The sequence below is a fragment of the Chlorocebus sabaeus genome, chromosome 16 (assembly GCF_047675955.1).
Source record: "Chlorocebus sabaeus isolate Y175 chromosome 16, mChlSab1.0.hap1, whole genome shotgun sequence".
NCBI classification, from domain to species: Eukaryota; Metazoa; Chordata; class Mammalia; order Primates; family Cercopithecidae; genus Chlorocebus; species Chlorocebus sabaeus.
In genome coordinates, this window is record NC_132919.1 from 57,611,106 (window position 1) to 57,635,489 (window position 24,384).

General features: G+C 35.4%; 1 protein-coding gene across 5 annotated transcripts in view; it reads left to right on the forward strand.

The window, feature by feature from the left end:
* Window positions 1–24,384, forward strand: part of ABCA10 (ATP binding cassette subfamily A member 10) — an 81,795-nt gene that overhangs the window by 31,625 nt on the left and 25,786 nt on the right. For all 5 annotated transcript variants that reach the window (XM_037993244.2, XM_008011969.3, XM_008011970.3 and 2 more), the window contains 16 exons: window positions 559–727; window positions 5,419–5,477; window positions 6,552–6,662; window positions 7,056–7,231; window positions 7,431–7,550; window positions 8,257–8,395; window positions 8,854–8,944; window positions 10,110–10,249; window positions 10,490–10,609; window positions 13,037–13,235; window positions 15,272–15,438; window positions 18,023–18,156; window positions 18,577–18,714; window positions 20,243–20,350; window positions 20,982–21,152; window positions 21,365–21,478. In XM_037993244.2, the coding sequence (XP_037849172.2) occupies window positions 559–727; window positions 5,419–5,477; window positions 6,552–6,662; window positions 7,056–7,231; window positions 7,431–7,550; window positions 8,257–8,395; window positions 8,854–8,944; window positions 10,110–10,249; window positions 10,490–10,609; window positions 13,037–13,235; window positions 15,272–15,438; window positions 18,023–18,156; window positions 18,577–18,714; window positions 20,243–20,350; window positions 20,982–21,152; window positions 21,365–21,478 (2,156 nt within the window). The remainder of the gene's footprint in view (window positions 1–558; window positions 728–5,418; window positions 5,478–6,551; window positions 6,663–7,055; window positions 7,232–7,430; window positions 7,551–8,256; window positions 8,396–8,853; window positions 8,945–10,109; window positions 10,250–10,489; window positions 10,610–13,036; window positions 13,236–15,271; window positions 15,439–18,022; window positions 18,157–18,576; window positions 18,715–20,242; window positions 20,351–20,981; window positions 21,153–21,364; window positions 21,479–24,384) is intronic.

Sequence of the window (24,384 nt, forward strand, 5' to 3'; positions counted from 1 at the left end):
CATATGATCCTTTAATTTTAATTTTCTTCCTTTCTATGTCTTTTTCCTATTTGACAAAAGTTATCCAGCCATATGTCTACCTTTACATTCTTAATATGTTTATTTTTGTGCTTTTGTTGTATTCTTAGGACTCAGAAAAAAGATCTCTTTTAATTTACAATGAATTATATACTATTTTCAATATTTTTTCTATATTATCAAAATAATATGTCTGCATATGCTATGGCAGGATCAGCTTATACATCTCTTTTTTTAGCATCCAAATGTCTGGAAATCCAAAAAATGACGCTCTTGATGTTTGATATGATTCCCTACAGCTAGAACTGTATTCCCTCTCATGAGCGCTTTTACTTTTCTCAATCACCGCTGATAACTTATTGAAAGCCACAGCTCTGTCTTAACTTTAATGCACCTATAATGGTTTATTTTGAACATTATAAATGTAAATGCCCAAGGTAATAAATTAAGTTCAAAATTGATAGCAAGTAAAGGACAGATGTTCCTTTTTATTAGTGTGGTTTAATTGATGCAATATGTAATTGTATCTTTATTTGTTAGATAAAGATGGCCATGGGGATTCTCCATTATTTTTCCTTAAGTCTTCCTTTTGGTCCAAACATCAAAATACTCATCATGAAATCTTTGAGAATGAAATAAATTCTGAGCATTCCTCTGATGACTCTTTTGAACCGGTTTCTCCAGAGTTCCATGGAAAAGAAGCCATAAGGTAACTAAGAAATTATGTGACCGTGTACACTTATAGGTAAAAGCTTAATAAATGAAGCTGCAGGTCAAATGTTGATACAGATGATGTGTTCTTTTCTTTTTATTATTCTCTGCCATCATCTTAAATTCCTCTCATTCACCATTTTCAAAGTAAAACCTGTTGATACTATCAACAGTAAAATTTAAGAGACCTATCATTTTCTTGCCTCTCATCTTCTGTCTTCCATCTTATCATCTCCCACCACTTATACTCCCTCTCTACTTTGTCTTCTAACACACACATACATCTGTGTTATGTATATGTATACATATGCAGTATATAAGTATATATTATACATGTGTTTCAAACTTAGGCTATCTTCCTTTAGGGAGTATAGGGACTGAAATTTGAAGTCAAAAGGTCTCTTCACAATTTAATAGCTTTGTGACTTTCAGTTAAACTACATGAGCCATCTGAGCTTCTTTTTCATTCATTTCTAAGAATATATGGCCAGGTGCAGTGGCTCACACCTGTAATCCCAGTACTTTGGTAGACCCAGGTGGGCGGATCACTTGAACTCAGGAGTTTGAGACAAGTCTGAGCAACATGACGAAACTCTGTCTTTACAAAAAATACAAAAATTAGCCAGGTATGGTGGTGCATGCCTGTAGTCCCAGCTACTGGGGAGGCTGACTGTGGGAGGATGGCTTGAGCCCAAGAGGTGGAGTTTGAGCCAATATGGTACCACTTGCACTCCAGCCTGGGCGACAGACCCAGACCCTGTCTCAAAAATAAATAAATAAATAAATAAATAAATAAATAAATACAATATAATGCCTCTCTTTCATCTTTAATAATATAAATAATAAGACAATTTAGCATATATGCCTGTTACGTAATAGGGACTGCATAAATGTTAGTTGTACATTCAAACTGGTTTGATTGACTGAAAGTATACAAATAAGAAATAATGCAGGGAGAACCATCAGTAAAAGATTCTGCTATAATTTAGTGCATACTTCCCTAGGTGTTTGCATATTTTATTCAAGATTTTTGGGCAATATTCTTAAGTGGCATTCTATTTATGTAAAGGTATCTTTTTAAAAGTATTTTTTCAGGAGACAGTAGATCATAGTGATTATGATGTAGTCTGTAGATTTAAACCAACTGGTTTGAATCCTGGCTTTGCCCCTTATTAATTTCAGCTAAAGTATTAACGTCCTTTGCATCAGTTTCTTCATCTTAAAAATGAGCATAACAATAATACACAATTTGTCATAAAAACTCAATGAGCTATCACATGTAAAGCTTTTACATGGCTCATTGCTAGGTATTCAATAAATATTAGCTATTAGGAATATCCCAAATATACTAAATCAGTTAGACCAATATCAATTCACCTCATTTTGAAACAGATATGTAGGTGATTGGTGAAAGTATCTGGGAGCAGTGGGAAATGAGGAAGGAGACAACAGGAGAAGGAGAATACTATAACCTAACATGAAAAGATCAAGGTGAAAGTTCTCTATTGCCTGGAGTTGAGGAAATTTCTCAAATTCTATAATTTTTAGTAGTCTTTCAAGTCCTATCTCCTGCATGAAGACTTTTATAGTTATTCTGTAGCTATAGTTTATCACTTTCTTTGCTATTAATTCTGATAGTATTTACATTGACAACAGAAAACTTAGTGTTGTTGCACATAACAAATTAAATTAGGACTAAATTATATTATTTCCTCCTTTGTCAGGCCAAAAGCTCATCTTTTAGGGCATGGTTCAATAAATGCCCAGAATCACTAGTTTGATCCATATTCATCCAGTGAACAATGGAGATGGTGTGGTTGTATGGTGTGAAGAGAGGTTATTTGGGTCTCCTAAGTGGTTGATGTTAGCCATCCTATTCAGTGGTCTTAGGTCTCATTTGCCCTTATGACGTTAATGTGAATTGAATATACTTTCAGGTAAATGTGACAGTTCTAGCCTGTCTAAACCTGCATACAGTGTCATCTACCTTGATGTTCCCCCGTCTGTACCTAGAGATACAGGGAACATCCTATAGGAAGTGGCCTAACATACCTGAAACCAGCAACTCTTTGATCATTCTGGACCAGACTGTTACTGCTGACAAATTAATTACTTTGTTAATTTATTCATCATTAATCAACCCCTCTCCTAGAATTAGGATACAGAGATTAATGATAGTCTTTAACCTCAGGAAGTGCAGAGTCTAGGGAAATAGACACTAAAATAGATAACTGATAAAAGAAGTAGTAGAGACGGACACAGATAATTAAAAGAAATAAAGAAGGATCATCCAACCCAGTGTAGTATAGTGGGGAAAGTCAAAAGGAGGTGACTCTTAAGGTGAGTCTTATGAAAGAGAAGGGTCTTGGTCATATAAAGTATGGTGGGGTATGTGAAGGTCCTTCCATACATAGAATATGGCATAAGCCACCTAGTAGAGCAAGAGACAGTGTGTATGTCTAGGGAACACAAGGAACTGACATTTCTGACCTTAAAGTACAAGAAAAGAGAGAGGTAAACTTTAAGATGTAGGGATCAAATCAGATCATGGAAGATTTTGCTTGCCAAGGTAAGGAGATTAGGCTATCCTGTATAGTGTGGGGAATCACTGAATGATTTTTAAGGAGGCAAATTAGGTAACCAGAACTTTGATAGATCACTTTGGCAGCTTTATGAAGAATGGATTTGAGGATGATGCAACTGAAGAAATAGAAATATTTAGGGTGTTTTATCAGTCTAGGTCTGGTCAGGAAAAGTGAGTTGCTGAAAATATTGTGGGAGCAAAGTGGTTTAATACAGGGACTAGGGATTCACAAATATACGAATTAGAGGAGAGAAGGTTAAGTTACAGCCAGAAAGTCGGGAAATAGCCACTGAGGACCTTACCCTGATGCACAGAAATGGGTGTTTTTCAAGAAGTTTGTCGGTATACTGCCGCAAATGTCAGGGATTTTCTGGGAAATCTCTCACCAGTTATCTTAATCTGCAGTAGCGAAACAGTACTTGTCAAGAAATCTGAGAAGCTGTTGCAAACCTCGAGCCTGCAAATATGCTTGGCTCACGTGAACCGAGAATAATGACCTTGCTTTATTTCTGCTCTCCAAATCTTGCCCATGTCCTTCTCATTAGCAAAATCTGATACTGAAAAGAGGGTTCTGTGAAATCTAGTCCCTGGTATGTCCTCTGCATTGCAGAAGAAAAGAGATTGTTGCTGATAGAAAAGGGATAATTGGCCGGGCGCGGTGGCTCACGCCTGTAATCCCAGCACTGTGGGAGGCCGAGGCGGGCGGATCACGAGGTCAGGAGATCAAGACCATCCTGGCTAACACGGTGAAACCCCGTCTCTACTAAAAATACAAAAAACTAGCCGGGCGAGGTGGCGGGCGCCTGTAGTCCCAGCTGCTTGGGAGGCTGAGGCAGGAGAATGGCGTGAACCCAGGAGGCGGAGCTTGCAGTGAGCCGAGATCGCGCCACCGCACTCCAGCCTGGGCGACAAAGTGAGACTCCGTCTCAGGGGATAATTAAAAATCCAGCACAGAGGTCATAGCCCTGGTTGAGGTGAAAGATGAAAAGAGCCTGGGCAAGAAGGTGAAAGAAAAGTGGTAAAGAGATAAATTCAAATAAGTTTATAAAGTTAAATTCATAAATTCTTGAAGTTAAATTGTAATAATTTTGTAGGTCACAGGATGGGGTGAAAAAGGGAGAGAGAGTTAAGGATGCCTCTCAGGCTCTTAGCTTGAGTTCCTGGGTAGATAGTAGAAATGCTAACTGAGATAGAGAATGGAAGTGGGCCGGTTTAGAGGAAAATATAATGCATTCAGTTTGATATCCAAGTGCACATATATAGTAAAAAGCAGAATATCTGAAACTTTGAAGAAATCTCTAAAACACAAATTTGGGAATCATCAGAATTTAGGTAGCAGTTGAAGCCATGAGAATGGGTAAGATTGTATGGCAAAAGTTTGAGAATAAGAAAAATAATTGGTCAAGTATAGAATCTAATTTAAGGAGTCCATAAAGTATGCCAAAACAGAATAGTAAGAGGAAGATGTGGAAGCCAAAGTGTAGAAGCCAGGGAAGTAGAGACTTATGAAAAGAGTGAGTAATAGTTTAAAACAGTGATGAGGGATATCAAATAAGGACTAAAAAGTGTTCATCAGATTTGGTAACTAGAATGGTCATTGATGAATTTCATTGAGAATAGTTTTTTGTGGAGTGGTAAGGTGAGAAGCTATATTGTCTTAGGCTTGGAAATAAATGTGGGATAAAGAAATGGAAATAGGGAGTAAAGATTATTATTTTGACAAATTTGCCTGTGAAAGATAATGATTGAGAGGGTTTGAAGATTGAGGGAAAGCCTCTCTCCCTTTTTTTCTTTCTCTCCCTTCTTGCCTTCTTCTTCTTTTTTTTTTTTTTTTTTTTTTTTCAATTTTAGCTTTCCCTTATTCATTTGATAACTTAGAGAAATAGCTGGAATATATGAAATGCCAAGCTTTGTAAGAGTATTAGCAGGTCTGTGTAAATCTCTTTTGGGAGTGGTGAGGGGAGGGCTTTTTCTACTGCTCTCCTTAGGTCCCATTGAGAGTGATGCCCTTTACTGTGAAGTTCCCCGACTTAGTTATGAACTGTAATCTGTGTTATTAATATTAGAAAATGCATTTACCTCCAAATTACTTCATCTTCTTTCAGAATCAGAAATGTTAAAAAAGAATATAATGGAAAGACTGGAAAAGTAGAAGCATTGCAAGGTAAAAAGAAAAACCTCATTGCTTGATAATGTTTTAAATTAAAACAGAGAGACATTTTTGTGATCTGAAAATATAAATAATTATTGTGGAACATTAGAGAATAAATATGGAGAAAACAAAAAAATTAAAAATATGTTTGTACCATGAAGGATAATCACCAATAACATATTATCTTTTTTCTATATATACATTTAGATATAAAATATTTTTTCAAAAATAGGAATGCACGGTTTATACTAGTTTATAATCTTTGACCTGACTTTCTCAAACTAAGCTTGAAGTATCAGTGAAATTGGTTTTACTTTCATAGAACTCTTCATCATCTGTTTTGGGCTGTGGTTTGCCTGATTTGTGACTCTCTGACAATCTAATTCCCTCTGTTTTCTGTCTTCAGAGAATCTCCTAAAATTTCTGGCATGCTAACTGAATTCTTGTTTTCTGATGGAGTTAAGTTTTCAAACATTAAAGAAAAAGTTGTCAAGCCTTAGGCACATATATGTGAAAATGCCTGTGACGTGTCTTAGATCCCAGCAGATATTTGTAAATATCATGCCCATACTTTTGTGATATAAAACAGAATGATGACCAATACCAGGAGATACTTCACCAATGTTCTCCTTACCAATTCTACCTCCCTCCAAGTATGAAATAAACTCTCCCCCTTTTCTCTACACCCAGACTTTCTGTTTCTAGCTCTGCAAGCCTCAGGGAGACAATTTCTTAAGCCACACTGCTTTCCTTTGCCTTGGAAGCAAATAAACTGTTTTGTTTTTATTCCTAGTAGTCTTTGCTTTATTAAATATTAAATGTATAGATTCTTTGACAGTCAAAGGATTTGAAGGAAGCAAGAAGGTAGGAATTTATATTCCCAGTCTTGATCCAATTTCTCCAGACAAATTGAAGCTTTGTCTTCATGAATACATCACTTATACAATTAAATGTATAATTTAATAGGGGATGTATTAAGATACCAATGAAATGAAATGCTGACATATATTTTACTTTTCCAATTTTAAGGTCCATTCCATCTGCATATAATCCAAAATCTAATTTCCACATTTTATTCTAAAACAGGCATATCTTTTGACATATATGAAGGACAGATCACTGCAATACTTGGGCATGATGGAGCTGGTAAATCAACACTGCTAAACATTCTTAGTGGATTGTCTGTTTCTACAGAAGGTGAGAAAATAGTTTTACGAAGTAAGTTGGCTGAAAAAGCAAGTTGTAAATTGATTTGATTGTGTAAAAATTATTTCTGTATATTGGACTTGTTACACAGTTGAATAATTTAGAACAGGAAATATTTATCTCATATGTACATAAATTCATGAAAACATTTGTATCTCTATTCCACTATTATTTGACATTCCATGTGTACTTTGCATTGCTGTGGACACATATTTATGTTAAGAGTAATCTGAATTATTCATTGTATTAATTATGCAATTGGAAAATGTGAAGTTTCTTTAATAAAAACAAGTTTTTTGAACAAAATCTAAATATTGGCATATATTATCACTCTGCATAGAATTAACATTCTGACAGTAAAGCCTTTTAAATTTCTATTTATAGGATCAACCACTATTTATAATACCCAACTCTCTGAAATAACTGCCATGGAAGAAATTAGACAGAACATTGGATTTTGTCCACAGTTCAATTTTCAATTTGACTTCCTCACTGTGAGAGAAAACCTCAGGGTATTTGCTAAAATAAAAGGGATTCAGCCAAAGGAAGTGGAACAAGAGGTAGAGGAATACATTAAAATTGATGGCTTTGGAAATAATTTACTTTTGACTATATTTTTTTTGTTCAGCTATTACTTTACTCTTCGATAGATAAAGCTTAATCAATGAAGTTCTACAATAAATTATTTTCATTTTTAGAGAGTAAAAACTGCTTAAAGTAAAATATTTGGTATTGCTAACACAGAGTTTTTTTTGATAGGTAAAAAGAATTATAATGGAATTAGATATGCAAAGCATTCAAGACATTATTGCTAAAAAATTAAGTGGTGGGCAGAAGAGAAAGCTAACATTAGGGATTGCCATCTTAGGAGATCCTCAGGTGAGAGAAAAAATGTATTTTTACAATTAATTTAGATTGGAGGATATACAACTATTATTAAAGTCCAACTTCTACTGTAATTACCAAATGTGAGGGAAAATTTATAATAAAGTACCAATCAAGCTTGTTAGGTGTCATGCGCGTCCATGTGAAGAGACCACCAAACAGGCTTTGTGTGAGCAATAAAGCTTTTTAATCACCTGGGTGCAGGTGGGCTGAGTCTGAAAAGAGAGTCAGCGAAGGGAGATAAGGGTGGGGCCGTTTTATAGGATTTGGGTAGGTAAAGGAAAATTACAGTCAAAGGGGGGTTGTTTTCTGATGGACAGGAGTGGGGGGGGTCACAAGGTGCTCAGTGGGGGAGCTTTTTGAGCCAGGATGAGCCAGGAAAAGGACTTTCACAAGGTAATGTCATCACTTAAGGCAAGGACTGACCATTTTCATTTCTTTTATGGTGGAATGTCATCAGTTAAGGCGGGGCAGGGCATTTTCACTTCTTTTGTGATTCTTCAGTTACTTCAGGCCATCTGGATGTATATACTTGCAAGTCACAGGGGATGGGATGGCTTGGCTTGGGCTCAGAGGCCTGACATTAGGGATCTGGTGGAGGACTGTATTTGAGTCTAGAAATCATACTAGTTTTCATGGTGCTTTCTGAAGATCCTCACTGTGAAGAGGAAGATGCTTTCATACGTTTCCTCCTCTGTAGGTTTTGCTACTAGATGAACCAACTGCTGGATTGGATCCCTTTTCAAGGCACCGAGTGTGGAGCCTCCTGAAGGAGCATAAAGTAGACCGGGTTATCCTCTTTAGTACCCAATTCATGGATGAGGCTGACATCTTGGCTGGTGATCCTTGGCTTCTTTATTCCAACTAGTTATTTAAGGATTTAACATGAGAGTTATTTTTAATAGCCTGTTTTCAAAAGAAGAAAATCTTGTTTGCAGTTTAATTGCAAAATAAAACATTTCAAGCCTCCACATGTCATTGACTACAACAAGTCACATGGGGTGTAACCCTGCCAAGTTACATAGCAAAGTATGTAGACAAAGGAAGAGGTGAAGAATCAGGCCATCCTTGGAAAGTTTTGTGGCACTTGATTAGCTACGGGGAATGCAGTGAATTTCTGAGGCCTGTTTCACAATAGGCATGGGGATTAGAAATGATATTGCACCCAGGGGCTTAATGACATTACAGTTGTATTGATCTTACAAATTTCATTCAGTGTTTTGGTATCCAAAGTAGAGAATATACCATGTAAGGAATTATTCTTCACATAATATTTTGAATCTTCCTTTCTACTCAGATAGGAAAGTATTTCTGTCTAAAGGGAAGTTGAAATGTGTAGGATCATCTTTGTTTCTGAAGCGAAAGTGGGGTATTGGATATCATTTAAGGTATGTATTCTAGGTGTGTTTATTTCTAAATGAGCATATTAATATGAGGGTGACATTTTATAGAAGCCTTTAGAAATGTAAGAAAGGCAAGTTAACTTTTGGTAGAAATTGTTTTGCAATAAACAGCCCAAAATGTCTCCCTCATTAACATTTCCTTTGTTGGTTATCTCTTGGTTTTAAGCATGCTAATTAAAAAACAAAGTATACTTCTTCTCAATACAAGGTTTTTGTTTGTTTGTTTGTTTGTTTGTTTTTTGAAGATGGAGTTTCACTCTGTCGCCAGGCTGCAGTGCAGTGGCTGCAACCTCTCCCTGGTTCAAGGGATTCTCCTGCCTCAACTTCCTGAATAGTTGGGATTACAGGCATGCACCACCACACCCAGCTAATTTTTTGTAATTTTAGTAGAGACCGGGTTTCACCATGTTGGCCAGGATGGTTTCGATCTCCTGACCTCGTGATCCGCCCACCTCGGCCTTCCAAAGTGCTGGGATTACAGGCGGAGCCACCGTGCCCGGCCTGTACAACATTTTAAAGCCAATATTTGTATAGAAAAAATTATCTTTATGTCCTCAATAAGCCATTGATTAATTTTAGCAAAACACTTTGCACTAAAATTCTGTAGTTATATTCCAAATCTCATTGATAGAATGGCAGAATATCACATGGGAACATTTTAGAAAGCATCAAATACTCACAAACAAGCTCTGCAAATAGAAGTTGTTGACGTTAAGAGAAACCACTTACTGCATAGAAAGCAACTGTTTATTAAAAACCTTATTAATTTTCCATTTATTAAGAAGCAATGTTTCATGTATCTTATATCCTATCATGATTTTTTTATATGTATCACACACATAGCACAATCGTGATAGTTTTATATATGTATATATACACATATATATGTGTGTGTATATATATATATGCATATTGGTGTTGATATGTACTATGATTTTTCCATTTAAAATAATGCAAAATAGGCTACCAGTTAGCACTTTGAAGTTGAATTAGCAATTTGAAGTGGAGTATGTGATTTGAAGGAACCAATTACTACAGTTAAGTAGAATATGTCTGTAATACATACAAACTGTTTAATAAAAAACTATCTTTTCATGAGTAGTGGTGTTGGAAAAGAATTCAAGAGACTTATGGCTCTTTTGAATAATAGTTTACACAGGAATGAAATGTGTGACACAGAGAAAATCACATCCCTTATTAAACAGCACATTCCTGATGCCAAGTTAACAACAGAAAGTGAAGAAAAGCTTGTATATAGTTTGCCTTTGGAAAAAACGAACAGATTTCCAGGTAACTTACTGTGTAATCACATAGAATATATGTAAGTGTTCATGATTATGCTGATTGCATTTTCTATTGTTCTATGAATCGAGTTCTAAAGCTTATAGAAAAGGTTTCCTTGGATTATGGTGATTGCTTTAATATGAAAACATTTGTAGACATCTATTTTGAGTAACATTTAGACATTAGTATTTTAATGTACTCATTGATACTTTTAATTGCATTGACTTATTATTATTGGCTTTTTAGATCTTTACAGTGACCTTGATAAGTGTTCTGACCAGGGCATAAGGAATTATGGTCTTTCAATGACAACTCTGAATGAAGTATTCTTGAACCTAGAAGGAAAATCAGCAATCAATGAACCAGGTATAAAAATGTGTGTCTAGCAGAAAATTAAGAAAAAAAAAAAAGAGAAGAGAAAAAGATGATGTTCTAATTCATGTTTGTAGATTTTTATGTGGATTTCTACCTATAATATGCATTAGACAGAAAATAGCATTGTCCACTTTTAAAAGTATTATAATCATTTTATATCGAATATAATCAGTCTTGGTGCTAGGCAAATTGCTTTCCAACATCTGTCTGCTTCCCATGTCAGTGACAGACACATCTGTCTGCAATGACCACTTCTTCCTTATCATCAAAACTCTCTGCTATAGTGATGAGTTCTGATACTGCCTCTTACTTGCCATTCCTTATAAAAATGTGCTCTTAATTAGCTAATAAACTAATTATAATTAATGTATTAATAAGAAGTAATAAAATGTTATTTCCTTAGTTTACTTTGTAATAATAATTAGAAGAATTAGGAGGCTACTATACATAGACCAATGGAACAAATTAGAGAACACAGCAATAAAGTCACACACCTACAATCATCTGATATTCAACAAAGCCAGTAAAAACAAACAATGGGGAAATGACTTCCTGTTCAATAAATGGTGCTGGGATAACTGGCTAACCACAGGCAGAAGATTGAAACCAGAGCCCTACCTTTCACTCTATACAGAAATAAACTCAAGATGGATTAAATACTTAAATGTAAAACCTAAGACTATAAAAACCTGAGAAGAAAACCTACAAAATACCATTCTGGACATTGGTTCTGGAAAAGACTTCATGATGAAGACTCCAAAAGCAATTGTAACAAAAAGAAAAATTGACAAGTGAGTCCTAATTAAACTAAAGAGCATCTGCACAGCAAAAGAAACTATCAATAGAGCAAACAGACAACCTACAGAATGGGAGAAATTATTTGCAAACTATGCATCCAACAAAGGTATAATATCCAGAATCAGTAAGGAGCTTAAACAAATCAATAAGCCAAAAACAACCCCTTTAAAAAATGGACAAAGGACATGAACAGATACTTCTCAGAAGAATACATACATACAACCAACAAGCATATGAAAAAATGCTCCATATCATGAATGAATAGGGAAATGCAGATCAAAACCATGAGATACCATCTCACACCAGTCAAAATGGCTATTATTAAAAAGTAAAAAAATAACAAATGCTGATGAGGTTGTGGAGGAAAGGGAATGATTATGCTCTGTTGGTGGGAATGTAAATTAGTTCAGCCACTGTAGAAAGCAGTCTGGAGATTTCTCAAAGAACTTTAAATAGAACTATCATTCGACCCAGCAATCCCATTACTGAGTATATAGCCAAAGGTATATAAATTATTCTGCCATAAAGACATATACAGATATGTTCATTGCAGCACTATTCACAATAGCAAAGACATGGAATCAACCTAGATGCCCATCAGTGGTGGACTGGATAAAGAAAATGTGTTATGTGTACACTATGTAATACCACGCAACCATAAAGAATGTGCTCATGTCCTTTGCAGCAACATGGAGTAAGCTGGAAGCCATTATCCTAAAGAAATTAACACAGGAACAGAAAACCAAATACCATATGTTCTCACTTATAAGTGAGAAGTAAACATTGAGTACACATGAATGCGAAGAAGAGAAAAACAGACACCAGGGCCTACTTAAGTGTGGAGGATGAGAATTGAAAAATGACCTCGTGGGTATTATGCTGATTATCTGGATGACAAAATTGTCTGTACACCAAACCTCCAAATCCCCATGACACACAGTTTACCCATGTAACAAGCCTGCACCGAAAATAAAAATTGAAAAGAAAAAACAAAAAGAATTTAGGAGACTACTATATACCAGCCAATGTGCTCAGTTCTTGAATTATGTTGTTTTTAATTCCCATAATAACAACAAGCTGCCCATGAGAAAACTGATATTTGAAGTTGTGTCATTAGCCAAAATTGTACAGTTAAAGTGTGGTGTATGTGGGACTCAAACAGGAGACCTTTCCATGAACTTTCCATCGTTTGAAAGCACAATGTCTTGAACTCATTACTGAGATGTCAATCATCGGTGTTGAACTAATCCTGTAGGGGAAATTCCAGATGACAGAGGAGGCCTTTTGGAAACTCAGCTACATAAATTTGTCTTTGTGCTTCCGCGTAAAACTTGCTCTGCAAAAGTATCCCTTAGTGAAGAGCTGCTGTTATTGGTATGAAAGAATAAATGCTTGTTAGGAAGCCTCAATCATCCTCAAAAATTAATTTACTGTCTCATTGGAATTGAATCCATTACATATGTTTGAAGGAAAGATTTTTAATGTAAATTTTGATTGTGGATATCAGTAGCTCAACTTGTTAGAAGTGCTGTTTCAAATAGTCGAACATCATTTTCAAAGTTTTTAAAGAGAAAGTGCAGATAACATAGCCTATTAAAATGTTTTATTACATGATTGTAGATTTTGACATTGGGAAACAAAAGAAAATATATGTGACAAGAAATACTGGAAATGAGTCTGAAATGGAACAGGTTCTTTGTTCTCTTCCTGAAACAAGAAAGGCTGTCAGTAGTGCAACTCTCTGGAGACGACAAATCTATGCGGTGGCAGCACTTCGCTTCTTAAAGTTACGGCGTGAAAGGAGAGTTCTTTTGTGTTTGTGAGTATCAGATTACTTTATATCTATTTCGTCAATATATGAAAAAACATTCAAATATTAACAAAATAAATATATTAATTTATTCATTCATTTAACAGTTTTTAAATATCTTTACCTATCCTACTGTTACTGAGGAAAATGTCACTGCCTCATGTGCTAGAAGTCAATACTATGACACTGGATTTTTGAGAAAAGATTTTTATTGCAAGTTGACTCACAAGGAGACAGGAGGTCAGCTCAAATCTGTCTCCCTGTGCTGACTTTAAAGCAGTGATTTTATTAGAAAAGGTTTAGAGAGTGGATTCTGGAATTAAGCATGATAGAAGAAAAGGAGAGGTCTGGAAAGTCCTCAGGCATGCACAGATATCTCTTCACGCCTCCTCATGTACCCTTGTGCAAATTCAAGTGCAGTTGGTATGAAATATATGGTGGAAATTCAGACTGTGAAGTCAGCAGGATGATTCTGGACAGACTGTAATTGGCCATATTGGTTCCAGCGGATTTCAGCCAGTTTTATTATCTTACAAGCTGAGGGAGTTTCAGTGTTTCAGCAAATTGTTTCTTGTTTTTTTTTGTTGTTGTTCTTTCAATCTGACACCCTACAAACTCAATGATTTCTGCTAGTCATTGGTTTCTTTAACTCTTTGGGGCACAGTTTTACTGCTGTAGTAAACAAAATTGATAAGGCCTTTAAACTTATTCAATTATATCACAAATCTTTATTGAAGCCTGCTGTAGTACACTAGGCATTGTTCTAGGAGTTCGGTTATATTAGTGAAAACATATGGCACAGATTTCTACTCTCATGGTGTTTACATCTGGTTGGGTGGAAAAGATGAAAAATACTGAATATAAAACTAAATAACTTACATGCCAGGTTATACAAAATAGAGTAGAAAAGGGGTTAGGAAGGGATGATAGGAGTTGGAGGTACATTACAATTCTAAATGGATTTGTTGGCGTTGGTCTTATTGAAATTGGTACATTTGAGCCAAGATTAGAAAATATGGACGGCTAATAACAGTTAAGAAACAAAAGCATCCATTGAATTTGGCAAATTGGAAATTATTAAAGGTTTTATCAAGAGGTCTGAAAGTAGGCAACTCTTTTGCAGTGCTTGACTAAGGAGGGGAATAGAAAGAGCAGAAGCTAAAAGGCAATATGAAGTCGGGAGAAAAGTTGATTTTATAATGAATGAGAGATACACGGAGGGTGGAGAGTTTGGATTCATTACAATATTGACAAGGACTGACCTCTTTGTTAGGAGCAAAGATCTATTTTGTACTTCAACAGAATAAAAGAATGAGAGGATGACTGAATCTGTGGATGTTTTCTTTTCTCTTGGCAGCAATAAGATGAAGGAGTTTCTGTCCTATAGACTCCTTTTTTTTTTTTTTTTCTATGAAATATAAGGCTGATAGGGAGAAGAAGGTAGAGTCTGAAGTCTGATGGGAAAGTAGTCATTGCAGAGTGGACTCATATGCTTATTAGAGAAACAAAGATTGCTTGGAAACATTTCACTTGCAATTTGAATTTGTGGGATGACTTCTAGATATGAAAATAGTGTTTTAAATGTTGCATTTAGTTTCATGAAAATTAAAATATTTGTAAACTAACAGTTGAAGAAAGTTAAAATGTTACTTGCAATTGTGCACATAGCAAGCTTGAGGCTGCAGTGTATAATAGGGCTTCTTTCTCATCAAAAGTACCGAAGCAGGCAATTTGAGTCCCCTGTTATATCATAAAATCATATCCTGTGTTGTCCTGGTAAACCAGCATACTGACAGAGGATTGCCCCTGGGTTCCACCTTTTCTCTTGATGCTCTGTTACCCTTGAATATCTTCCAATGTGATACAAATTATGTAATTTTTTGTGCCAATTCTCAGATTACTGCCACTGTATGTTTCATTTTATCAAACTAAACACCACACATGCATGTGGAATTTCCATAGTTAGCACTTATATAGCATCTTTGTGACTTAAATAATCAGAGGAAAATTGCTTCAGACTCATGTTATAATTTTGTTTTACTTAGGTCACTAGTACTTGGAGTTGCTTTTATCCCCATCATGCTAGAGAAGATAATGTATAAAGTAATTCATAAAACTCATTGTTGGGAGTTTTCACCCAGTATGTATTTCCTTTCTCTGGAACAAATCCCGAAGACGCCTCTTACCAGCCTATTAATCATTAATAATACAGGTGAGAAACAGGGCTGAAATATAGTGTCAATTTTTTATTATCAAAGATCTTTGGAAAGCACATACCTGAGAAACAATTGAAAACAAAAATGGTGTCTGTCCAGCTTGCTCCATTTTCAAGTGAAGGAAACTGATGGGTTAATTTTCTTTTTAAATATTTTTTATTTTGTATTATCTTTATTTCAATAGGTTTGTGGGAAACAGGTGGTGTTTGGTTACATGTATAAGTTCTTTAATGGTGATTTCTGAGATTTTGGTGGACTCATCACCTGAGCAGTGTACACTGTACTCAATGTGTAGTCTTTTATCCCTCAACCCTGTCCCACCCTTTCCCGAGTCCCCAAAATCCATTGTATCATTCTTATGCCTTTGTGCCTTCATAGCTTAGCTCCCACTTATGAGTGAGAACATATGATGTTTGGTTTTCAATTCCTGAGCTACTTCACTTAGAATGATGGTCTCCAACTCCATCCAGGTTGCTGCAAATGTCATTATTTCATTTCATTTTATGGATTAGTAGTATTCCAAGGTGTGTGTGTGTGTGTGTGTGTATATGTTTATAACTTTTTTAATCCACTTATTGATTGATAGGCACTTGGGCTTGTTCCATATTTTCGCAGTTGTGAATTGTGCTGCTATAAACATGTGTGTGCAAGTATCTTTTTCATATAATGACTTCTTTTCCTCTTGATAGATACCCAGAAGTGGGATTGCTGGATCAATCGTTAGACTTACTTGTAGTTCTTTAAGGAATCTCTACATTGTTTTTCATAGTGGTTTTACTAGTTGACATTCCCACCAACAGTGTAAAAGTGTTCCCTTTTTATCACATCCATGCCAACATCTATTATTTTTTGATCCATCTTCAGGTCTCGCAGCCGTGTGTACCAGCACCTGTTCTGGTGGTGGTAGCAGGGAAGTGAAGTGGACTCTGTGAGGGTCCTTGGTTGTAGTTTTGTGTAGTGTGCTGGTATTGGTCAGCCTCCAGCCTGGAGGTAGCAATTTCAAGAGAGCATCAACTATGGTAGTATAGGGAGGATGCAAGCTTCCCCTAGGGTCGCCTGGATAAGTATTCAGGTTTCTCAGGTAGGGTGGGTCAGGGCGATAGAACTTCCAAGAGATTATGTCTACCAGAGTGGGTGGAGAAAGACCAGCAGGTGAGGGTAGGGTTAGGCATGTCTGAGCTTGGACCATACTTGGATGGGGCTTGCTGCAGCTCCTGTGGGGCGTGGCAGGTGGAGTTATGATCCCATGGAGATTATGGCTGCTTCTGCTGCATCGTATAGGTTGCCAGGGAAGTGGGGGAAAACCGGCAGTGACAAGTCTCACCCCGTTCCCACACAACCCACAAGGTGGTCTCAATGCCCCTACAATAGAACTGAGTTTGTTTCCAGGCAGCTGGTGAGCAGGACTGAGAATTCACCCCATGCTACAAGATTCCCTTTGAGAAAGCAAGCAGGGCTCTCGGGTTATGTGCCTTCCCCCTGCCATGGCTTCTGTGCTCGTATCTGCAATCCCTGATGATGCCCTCCCCCAAGATTCTGTCCAGGAAACTATGCATTTGGTTGAAATTGTTACAAAATTCAGCTGGAAGTTTCCTTCTCCCTGTGGTCTTTCCCCAATTCCACTGGCAGCCCTCCCCAAGGACCCTTCTGAGACAAAGTCAAAAATGGCTTCCCTGGGGGCTGAGAGTGCCCACAGGGTTCTTCCCACTGCTTCCTCTCCTGCTATATTTCGCTTGGCTTTCTAAATTTATCGTAGCTCCAGGTAAGGTAAAATCCTCCCATGATCTGGACCTTCAGGTTCCCCAGTGAGGATGTGTGTTTGGGGGTGGGCATTCCCCTTTCTCACCTAGGACACTCAGTTTTTCAGCTGTCTCATGGAGCCTGCAGCTGCAAGCCGCCTCTTTCAAAGGGTCTGTGGATTCTCTCCCTGATGGGTCATTTTAAATCCAGAGCTCCCTTGGTGGCAGGTGGTTGATTCAGATGTGGAGGCTGCATCATAGCTTGACTTCTCCCTCTGACCAATGTGACTTCCTTTCCATCTATGATGGAAGTCAAGTCACAAAACTTAATGGGCACAATGGCAAATATCAAGTTAACTTAATTTTGCAAAGATGTTTTGAATGGGCTACTAGTACTTTAAATATCACGGCAAGGTTAGTGCCATTTAAGGTTGATAGGATCACTAGGACAAGCCTGGGTGGTGAGGTATATTTTGCATGTGTTATTCATAATTACAAACATTACACGGTTCTGGTAAAGTTTATAAAAGTCACTACTAGCAAATTTTCTTCCTGTGAGAATTGCTATCTTATTTTCATAAACTCTTTTCACCTGGTGAGAATTATAAGATAAACGAATATATTTCTGAAAAGAATAAAGGAGCCCATCACTCTGAAGATGGTAAATGGAACTTAATGTCGTAGCATCAGAATGAATAGTATTGTACTCCTAAAGAGCAAGGCTCTTTACTAAGCTATTCTGGGTTTTTCTTAACAAGATTGGAAATCATTATTATTTTAAAGTTTGACTTTGATTTTCTTGCTTTTTTTTTTTCCTGTTGCCTTCCTTCCACTACATTAGGATCGAATATTGAAGACCTCGTGCATTCACTGAAGCGTCAGGATATAGTTTTGGAAATAGATGACTTTAGAAACAGAAATGGCTCAGATGATCCCTCCTACAATGGGGCCATCATAGTGTCTGGTGACCAGAAGGTATGTTTGCTTCCATGCACTGTTTTATCATGAGTGGTTTTTTTGTTGTTGTTTTGGTTTTTTTTGTTTTGTTTTTGTTTTTGTTTTTTTGCCACATTCTAATACTTTGAACTATAGGAAATTTAAATATGTTTTCCAAATTGGCATCATATTAGAGGAGGCTTGAAACTTTCTTTGTCACATAAAATGTAAATATTTGACATCTTTTCGTGTTAGTAAATGTTAATCCATTTCATTTACAAAACAAGTCACTTGAATTACAAAAATAATGCGTCCTTGTCCCAATTCAAAGAAGGCAGAAGCGTCAAAGAAAAATTAATAGTCTCCTCACTCAAATTCCACTCTGGTTATATACAAAGTATACAATAAATATATTTACTCTAAGAATTTAGAACTTATATTTGTGTACTTTTTTTTAAGGATTACAGATTTTCAGTTGCATGTAATATCAAGAAATTGAATTGTTTTCCTGTTCTTATGGGAATTGTTAGCAATGCCCTTATTGGAATTTTTAACTTCACGGAGCTTATTCAAACGGAGAGCACCTCATTTTCTCATGTAAGTAGAGTATTGATTTATATAAGAGGCAACACAGCAGAGGGATAAAGGATGAGGGCTCTAGAGTCTACCACGTGAGTTCAAATCCTGCTTCTGCCACTTAACAGCAAGTTTGTTAGCTACTCCTTGCCTTTGTGTCTTCATCTGCAAAATAGGGAGTGTAATAGTACCTACTTTATAGAATTATTATGAAGATTAAATGAATTTACTGAGTACCTAGATCATAGCATGGCGCATATATATATATGTGTGTATATATATATACACACACACATATATGTATAAATATATATACCAATTTAAATTTATTCAATAACTACTTCCCGAGTGTACTATTTTCTGGTACTTCTGGATGTTGAGAATACAGCATGAACAGAATAGACAAAAATCTCACCCACACGGAGCTTACATTCCTGTAAAGGAAAGAGGAAACATTCAAATACATGTTTGCTATTACTTATTCTGAAAGATCAAGAATCTTTCAAGTACTTTTATGTTTAGTCTAATTAAATTTTTAAAATTCAAAAGTTTTATGGAAAAATTTAAATATGTAATTCTTTACTTAGTAAATTAGATGTAACCTGTCACTTCCTAAGCCTTATCTTGATCTATTTTTTTCATTACATTTATTAAGACTTGGTATTCTGTAGAGTTATGTTTTATGGCTGGCCTTAACCCTCTAGTTTAAAATCTTGTCTGATCAGGAATTACAGCCCAACATGGTATTAGAAGAGCCAAGATCCAAAAGGACACTGCAGAATTTAAAATAAAAGAGAAAAAAAATCACAGGACTGTTGAAAACTCATAATTTTGACTTTGGTTTACCATATACAACTTACTAGGTACTCAATGCATATTTACTGAAATCAATGAATGGATTTGCTTGGAAATGAAGAATACCAGAGATACCTTAAACCTAAATCCTTAATTTTATGTCAGATTGTCAGATTTCCCTGGAGAATTAGATGAATATAAGATATATACACTGATTAATGCAAATGCAAAAGTGTGAATGTGTGTATAGACACCCACATATGTATATGTATATCTCCACCACAAAGGGATTTATGATAAAATATAGTCCAATCCTAAAATTATGATTTTTTGACAGTTCTATTGTTCTTCATCATTTTAAATTCTGCAGTGCCTTTTTGGGTTTGGCTTCTTTATGTTTTACAACTTAGGATGTGAAGTGCAATTTTTGATCAGATGCAATTTGGTTATCCTTTCTAAATTGTCAAATAATTCCTAACTGATGTGTTTGATTATGATAGATAAAAAAGGGAAAAAATTATAGAAATCATGTGGATGTTAGTGAAAATATGCATAGTGGTTTTTAGATAACGAAATTTTATTGGAAAATTGCATAATAAGAAATAAATACTGTATAATACAAACTCTAGTTTTCTGCAAATGAGATAGGATGAATGCTTCCAGAGTTTTTCATTATTTCCCAGAAGCATATTGTATAATGTTTGTATAATTTGTAACAATTGCAGCAACTTACTGATGTGTTTTCATCTTTCAGGATGACATAGTGCTGGATCTTGGTTTTATAGATGGGTCCATATTTTTGTTGTTGATCACAAACTGCATTTCTCCTTTTATCGGCATGAGCAGCATCAGCGATTATAAAGTAAGAGAGAGAGGAAATTAGAGAGATTGAGATTGATTTTATCTGACTTTAGTAATTGGAATTTTATTGTTTTATACACACAGGGTTGTACTTTGGTTAATGTGTTTACACATACATTAAAATCTAATATCATTATAGATTGTAGTAAACACATGATTTCAAAGAGGTAGAAAGTTTACCATTTAGCACAATAAAATTGCCTCAGCTGTAAGGGAAACCATGCTAAATAAACTTCAGGGATGAAGATGTGGTACTGTTTGATCCATGCAGTTATTTCACAGTTCCAAAGGGAATTTAGATTTTTAACTATGGCATGAAATGTCAGACATACAATGTTTCCAATTATTTAACTATGCTTTAATAAACTGGACTTTAAAAATATATAGTGTAGTCATCTTCATTAATCTGTACCAATGGGTAAATGAACTTTAAAAATAGCTGAGACTTTCATGTTGAACCAATAACTACACATTTCCATTGGGGATGCTAGACACTTAGGAGAATGCTTTTTGTCACACAGACACTATACCACACTATATCTAAAATTTATTAAACATTTTTTTTTTTTACATAACCATAAAATCTTTTCAAACTAAGATCCCTTCCTCTATCCCTTCTATTTCTTTGTCAGAAAAAAGTTCAATCCCAGTTATGGATTTCAGGCCTCTGGCCTTCAGCATACTGGTGTGGACAGGCTCTGGTGGACATTCCATTATACTTCTTGATTCTCCTTTCAATACATTTGATTTACTACTTCATCTTTCTGGGATTCCAGCTTTCATGGGAACTCGTGTTTGTTTTGGTAAGTGATCACTTTTTCCCCAGGCCAATTATGATAGTAGAATCAAAATGAAAATTCATTTTCATGAATGTTTTCTCATTAGCAAAAGGCATGTAATATGCAAGAAAATAAGAACATTGCCTTAGATAGCTTTATGACATAATTCTCTCCTCTCCTCTTTCCCTCTATGACCTGCCATTTCTAATCTTGCCATTGATCCTTATTCTTTGCAGGTGGTATGCATAATTGGTTGTGCAGCTTCTCTTATATTCCTCACATACGTGCTTTCATTCATCTTTTGCAAGTGGAGAAAAAAAAATGGCTTTTGGCCTTTTGGTTTTTTTATTGTAAGTATATATACATGCATGCACATTTATATTAAATTTTCTTAAGGTTTTTTAAAATGCAAATTTAAGTATAAGTACTTTGCCTAGAAGAGAATGGTTTTTTTTTTCTTTTGTACTTTCATTATTGTTGTACCATGTTTATGGGTTCAGAATGTTTTGTTCATTTTATTTCCTTTATTTTCCATGTGTTCTTTGAGGTTTCTCTTTCAGAACTCTGTTTCTTTGGAAAGAAGTAAAATATTTGTAGAAACCATGGCATGTCACAGCTGAAAGACTAGATCATTTGGGACGGTTTCTTCATTTTACAGAGTGGGAAAAACTGAAAAGAATCAGACTTAAACCCAGGTCGCTCAACTCAGTGAGGTTTTTCTCTTAAATAATTCTCCTTACTTAAAAACAAACAAACAAGCATGATAGGTGGCTATATAGACTAATAAAATAAATAAGAAACTATTTTCTTAATAATTTACTTATTACTTCAGGCATATGCTACTGCATCTCCTTCCCTATCACTAGCTGATATCTTCTTGAGCAGTTACTTATAGCTTTCTGACCATTTCAAACTTTCCAATTTGTTAAGTACAATTCACTTAAAGAACTAAAAAAAAATCTAAAAGATTGGTCAATTCAAATCATAACTTTCTTAAGCAGTATAAAACTCTCTCCCCAGGCTCATCTTAGGCATGCCCTTAGTTTGGAGATCAGCAGTGAGAAAGCAAGGTCTACACTTTGACTCTGTGTTTTATTTTCTTCTGGATTTTCCTTTTTCTGTGGACAGGGTGGAGGGGTTAGGGTAAAGGGACCAAAGTTTAACTTCACTGGAGCTGTTACAGTTACATTGGTTGACCTTTGTGAGTAGTATCTAAAAGTTGGATTTAGTATAAACAGGAATACCACAAATACAACCAGTTATAGAATTCAGTATGCCAGCAGAAATCCTAAAGGCTACTAAATTGCTTCTAAGCTTCCAAATCTCATCCCTGTGACAGCTAATCACATAATTCCTTGGGCCAGTTTTATCAGTGGCTGTCCTGCAATGGTCAAATGTCATAACCAAGAGTAATGTCTTCTAAACCATCGGTATTAGTCATTGATCTTTACTTTTTTTCTCTTCTAATTCCATTATAAAGGTAGGCTTGTCAGTTTCACTTTTTAATTTAATCCAATTTTGCTTTGTATATTTTGAGACTCTTTTGTTTGGTGCATTGAAGTCTGGAATTCTTATACACCAACCCTATTTATTCTTACGGTTTTTGGTCATAAAGTCAAATGTATCTCATATTAATATAGGTACACCAGATTTCTTTTGTTCAGTATTTGCTTGATAAATCTTTTTTGCCACGTGTGTTTACTTTTAACTTTCATTGTTGTTATGCTTTAATGCCTGTCTCTTGTAAAAGAAATATAGTTGGATTTTATTTGTTTTTTAATTCAGGCTGACAACTTGCTTTTAATTTAGTGAGTTTATTGTGATTTTTGATATTCTTGAAGTTACACTGTTTTACTTTTTGCTTTGTGTGTGTGATTTTTCTTCTTCCCTTTTTTGTTTGTTTGATTTTGTTTTTATTCCATATTTTTCTTTTTTCTGGTTTGAAAGTCAAAATCTATATTTTATTACTTTGTATTAATTTGCTAGGACTGCCAAAATAAAGTACTACAGACTAGGAGGCTTAAGGAACAGAATTATTTTCTCACAATTCTAGAGGTCAGAACTCCAAGGTCAAGTAATCGGCAAGGTCGATTTTTTCTGAGGCCTCTCCCATTGGCTTATAGAGGGCCATCTTCTTCCATTGTCTTCTCATGTTCTTCCCTTCAGATGTATCCCTGTCCTAATCTCCCCTTCTTACAAGGACAATAGCCATGTTGGGTTAGGGACTCCTGCAATGGCATCCTTTAAACTTAATTACCCATTTAGAGACTATTTCTAAATATAGTCATGTTCTGAGCTACTGGGGGTTAAAATTTAAACATATATATTTTGGAGAGGCAAAACTCAGCCCATAACACCCCTGAAAATTTTTTTACATGGTAAACTTAACAAAGCCTAAAGTTAATAAATATCCTACTTCCAACACCGTGTTTTGGGGATTTTATTATTAATAATTTCTTACCCTACTTACATGCTGTTGTCTAGTGTTTTGGTTTTCTTTTTTTAATCCCTCAAATAAGCATTTTTATTAACATTTTAAGAACTTAAAAAAGATTTGTGTACATTTTAAATCAATCCATTTGTTCACTAATCATAATAGGATTTTAGTCTTTTTTTCCTCCCTTTTGAGATCAATCATTTTTTTTTTTTTTTTGGCTTCCCAAAATGCATCATTTATATATTTTTTCACCCTCATTCTTAAAACATAATTTAGCTGCTTATACATTTCTAGGTTGACAATCCTTTTCTCTTACCACTTTGAAAATTCACTCTTTTATTGCTTACATTTTAACTGTTCAGATGTCTGCTATCAGTCAGTTGCTATCCTTCACAGGGGCTCTCTCACTGACTAACCTTTGACTTTAGCTTTCATTACAATGTTTCTAGGTGTGATTTTCTATTTATCTTTATTTTTGTATAAATTCTGCTGCCTGGAATTCATTTCTGTCTTCGGTTTAGGAAAATTCTCAGCCAAAACCACTTCAAATATTGCCTCTGTGACTTTAAGTCTCTACTGAGATAATATTAGCTTTTCATACTATTCTCTACATCTATTAGCACTTCTTTCAAATTTTCCATGTCCTTGTCTTTGCTGCCTTCTGGGGAAAGCTTCAGAAGTTTCTTCCAATTCACTTGTTTTAAATTCATCTGCATCTAAATTATCTTTACTCATTGACTACTTAAAATTTCCATTTTATTTTCCAAAACTCTTTTTGGTTCTATTTAAAATATGCTTAGTTATTTCTCCTAATCTTTT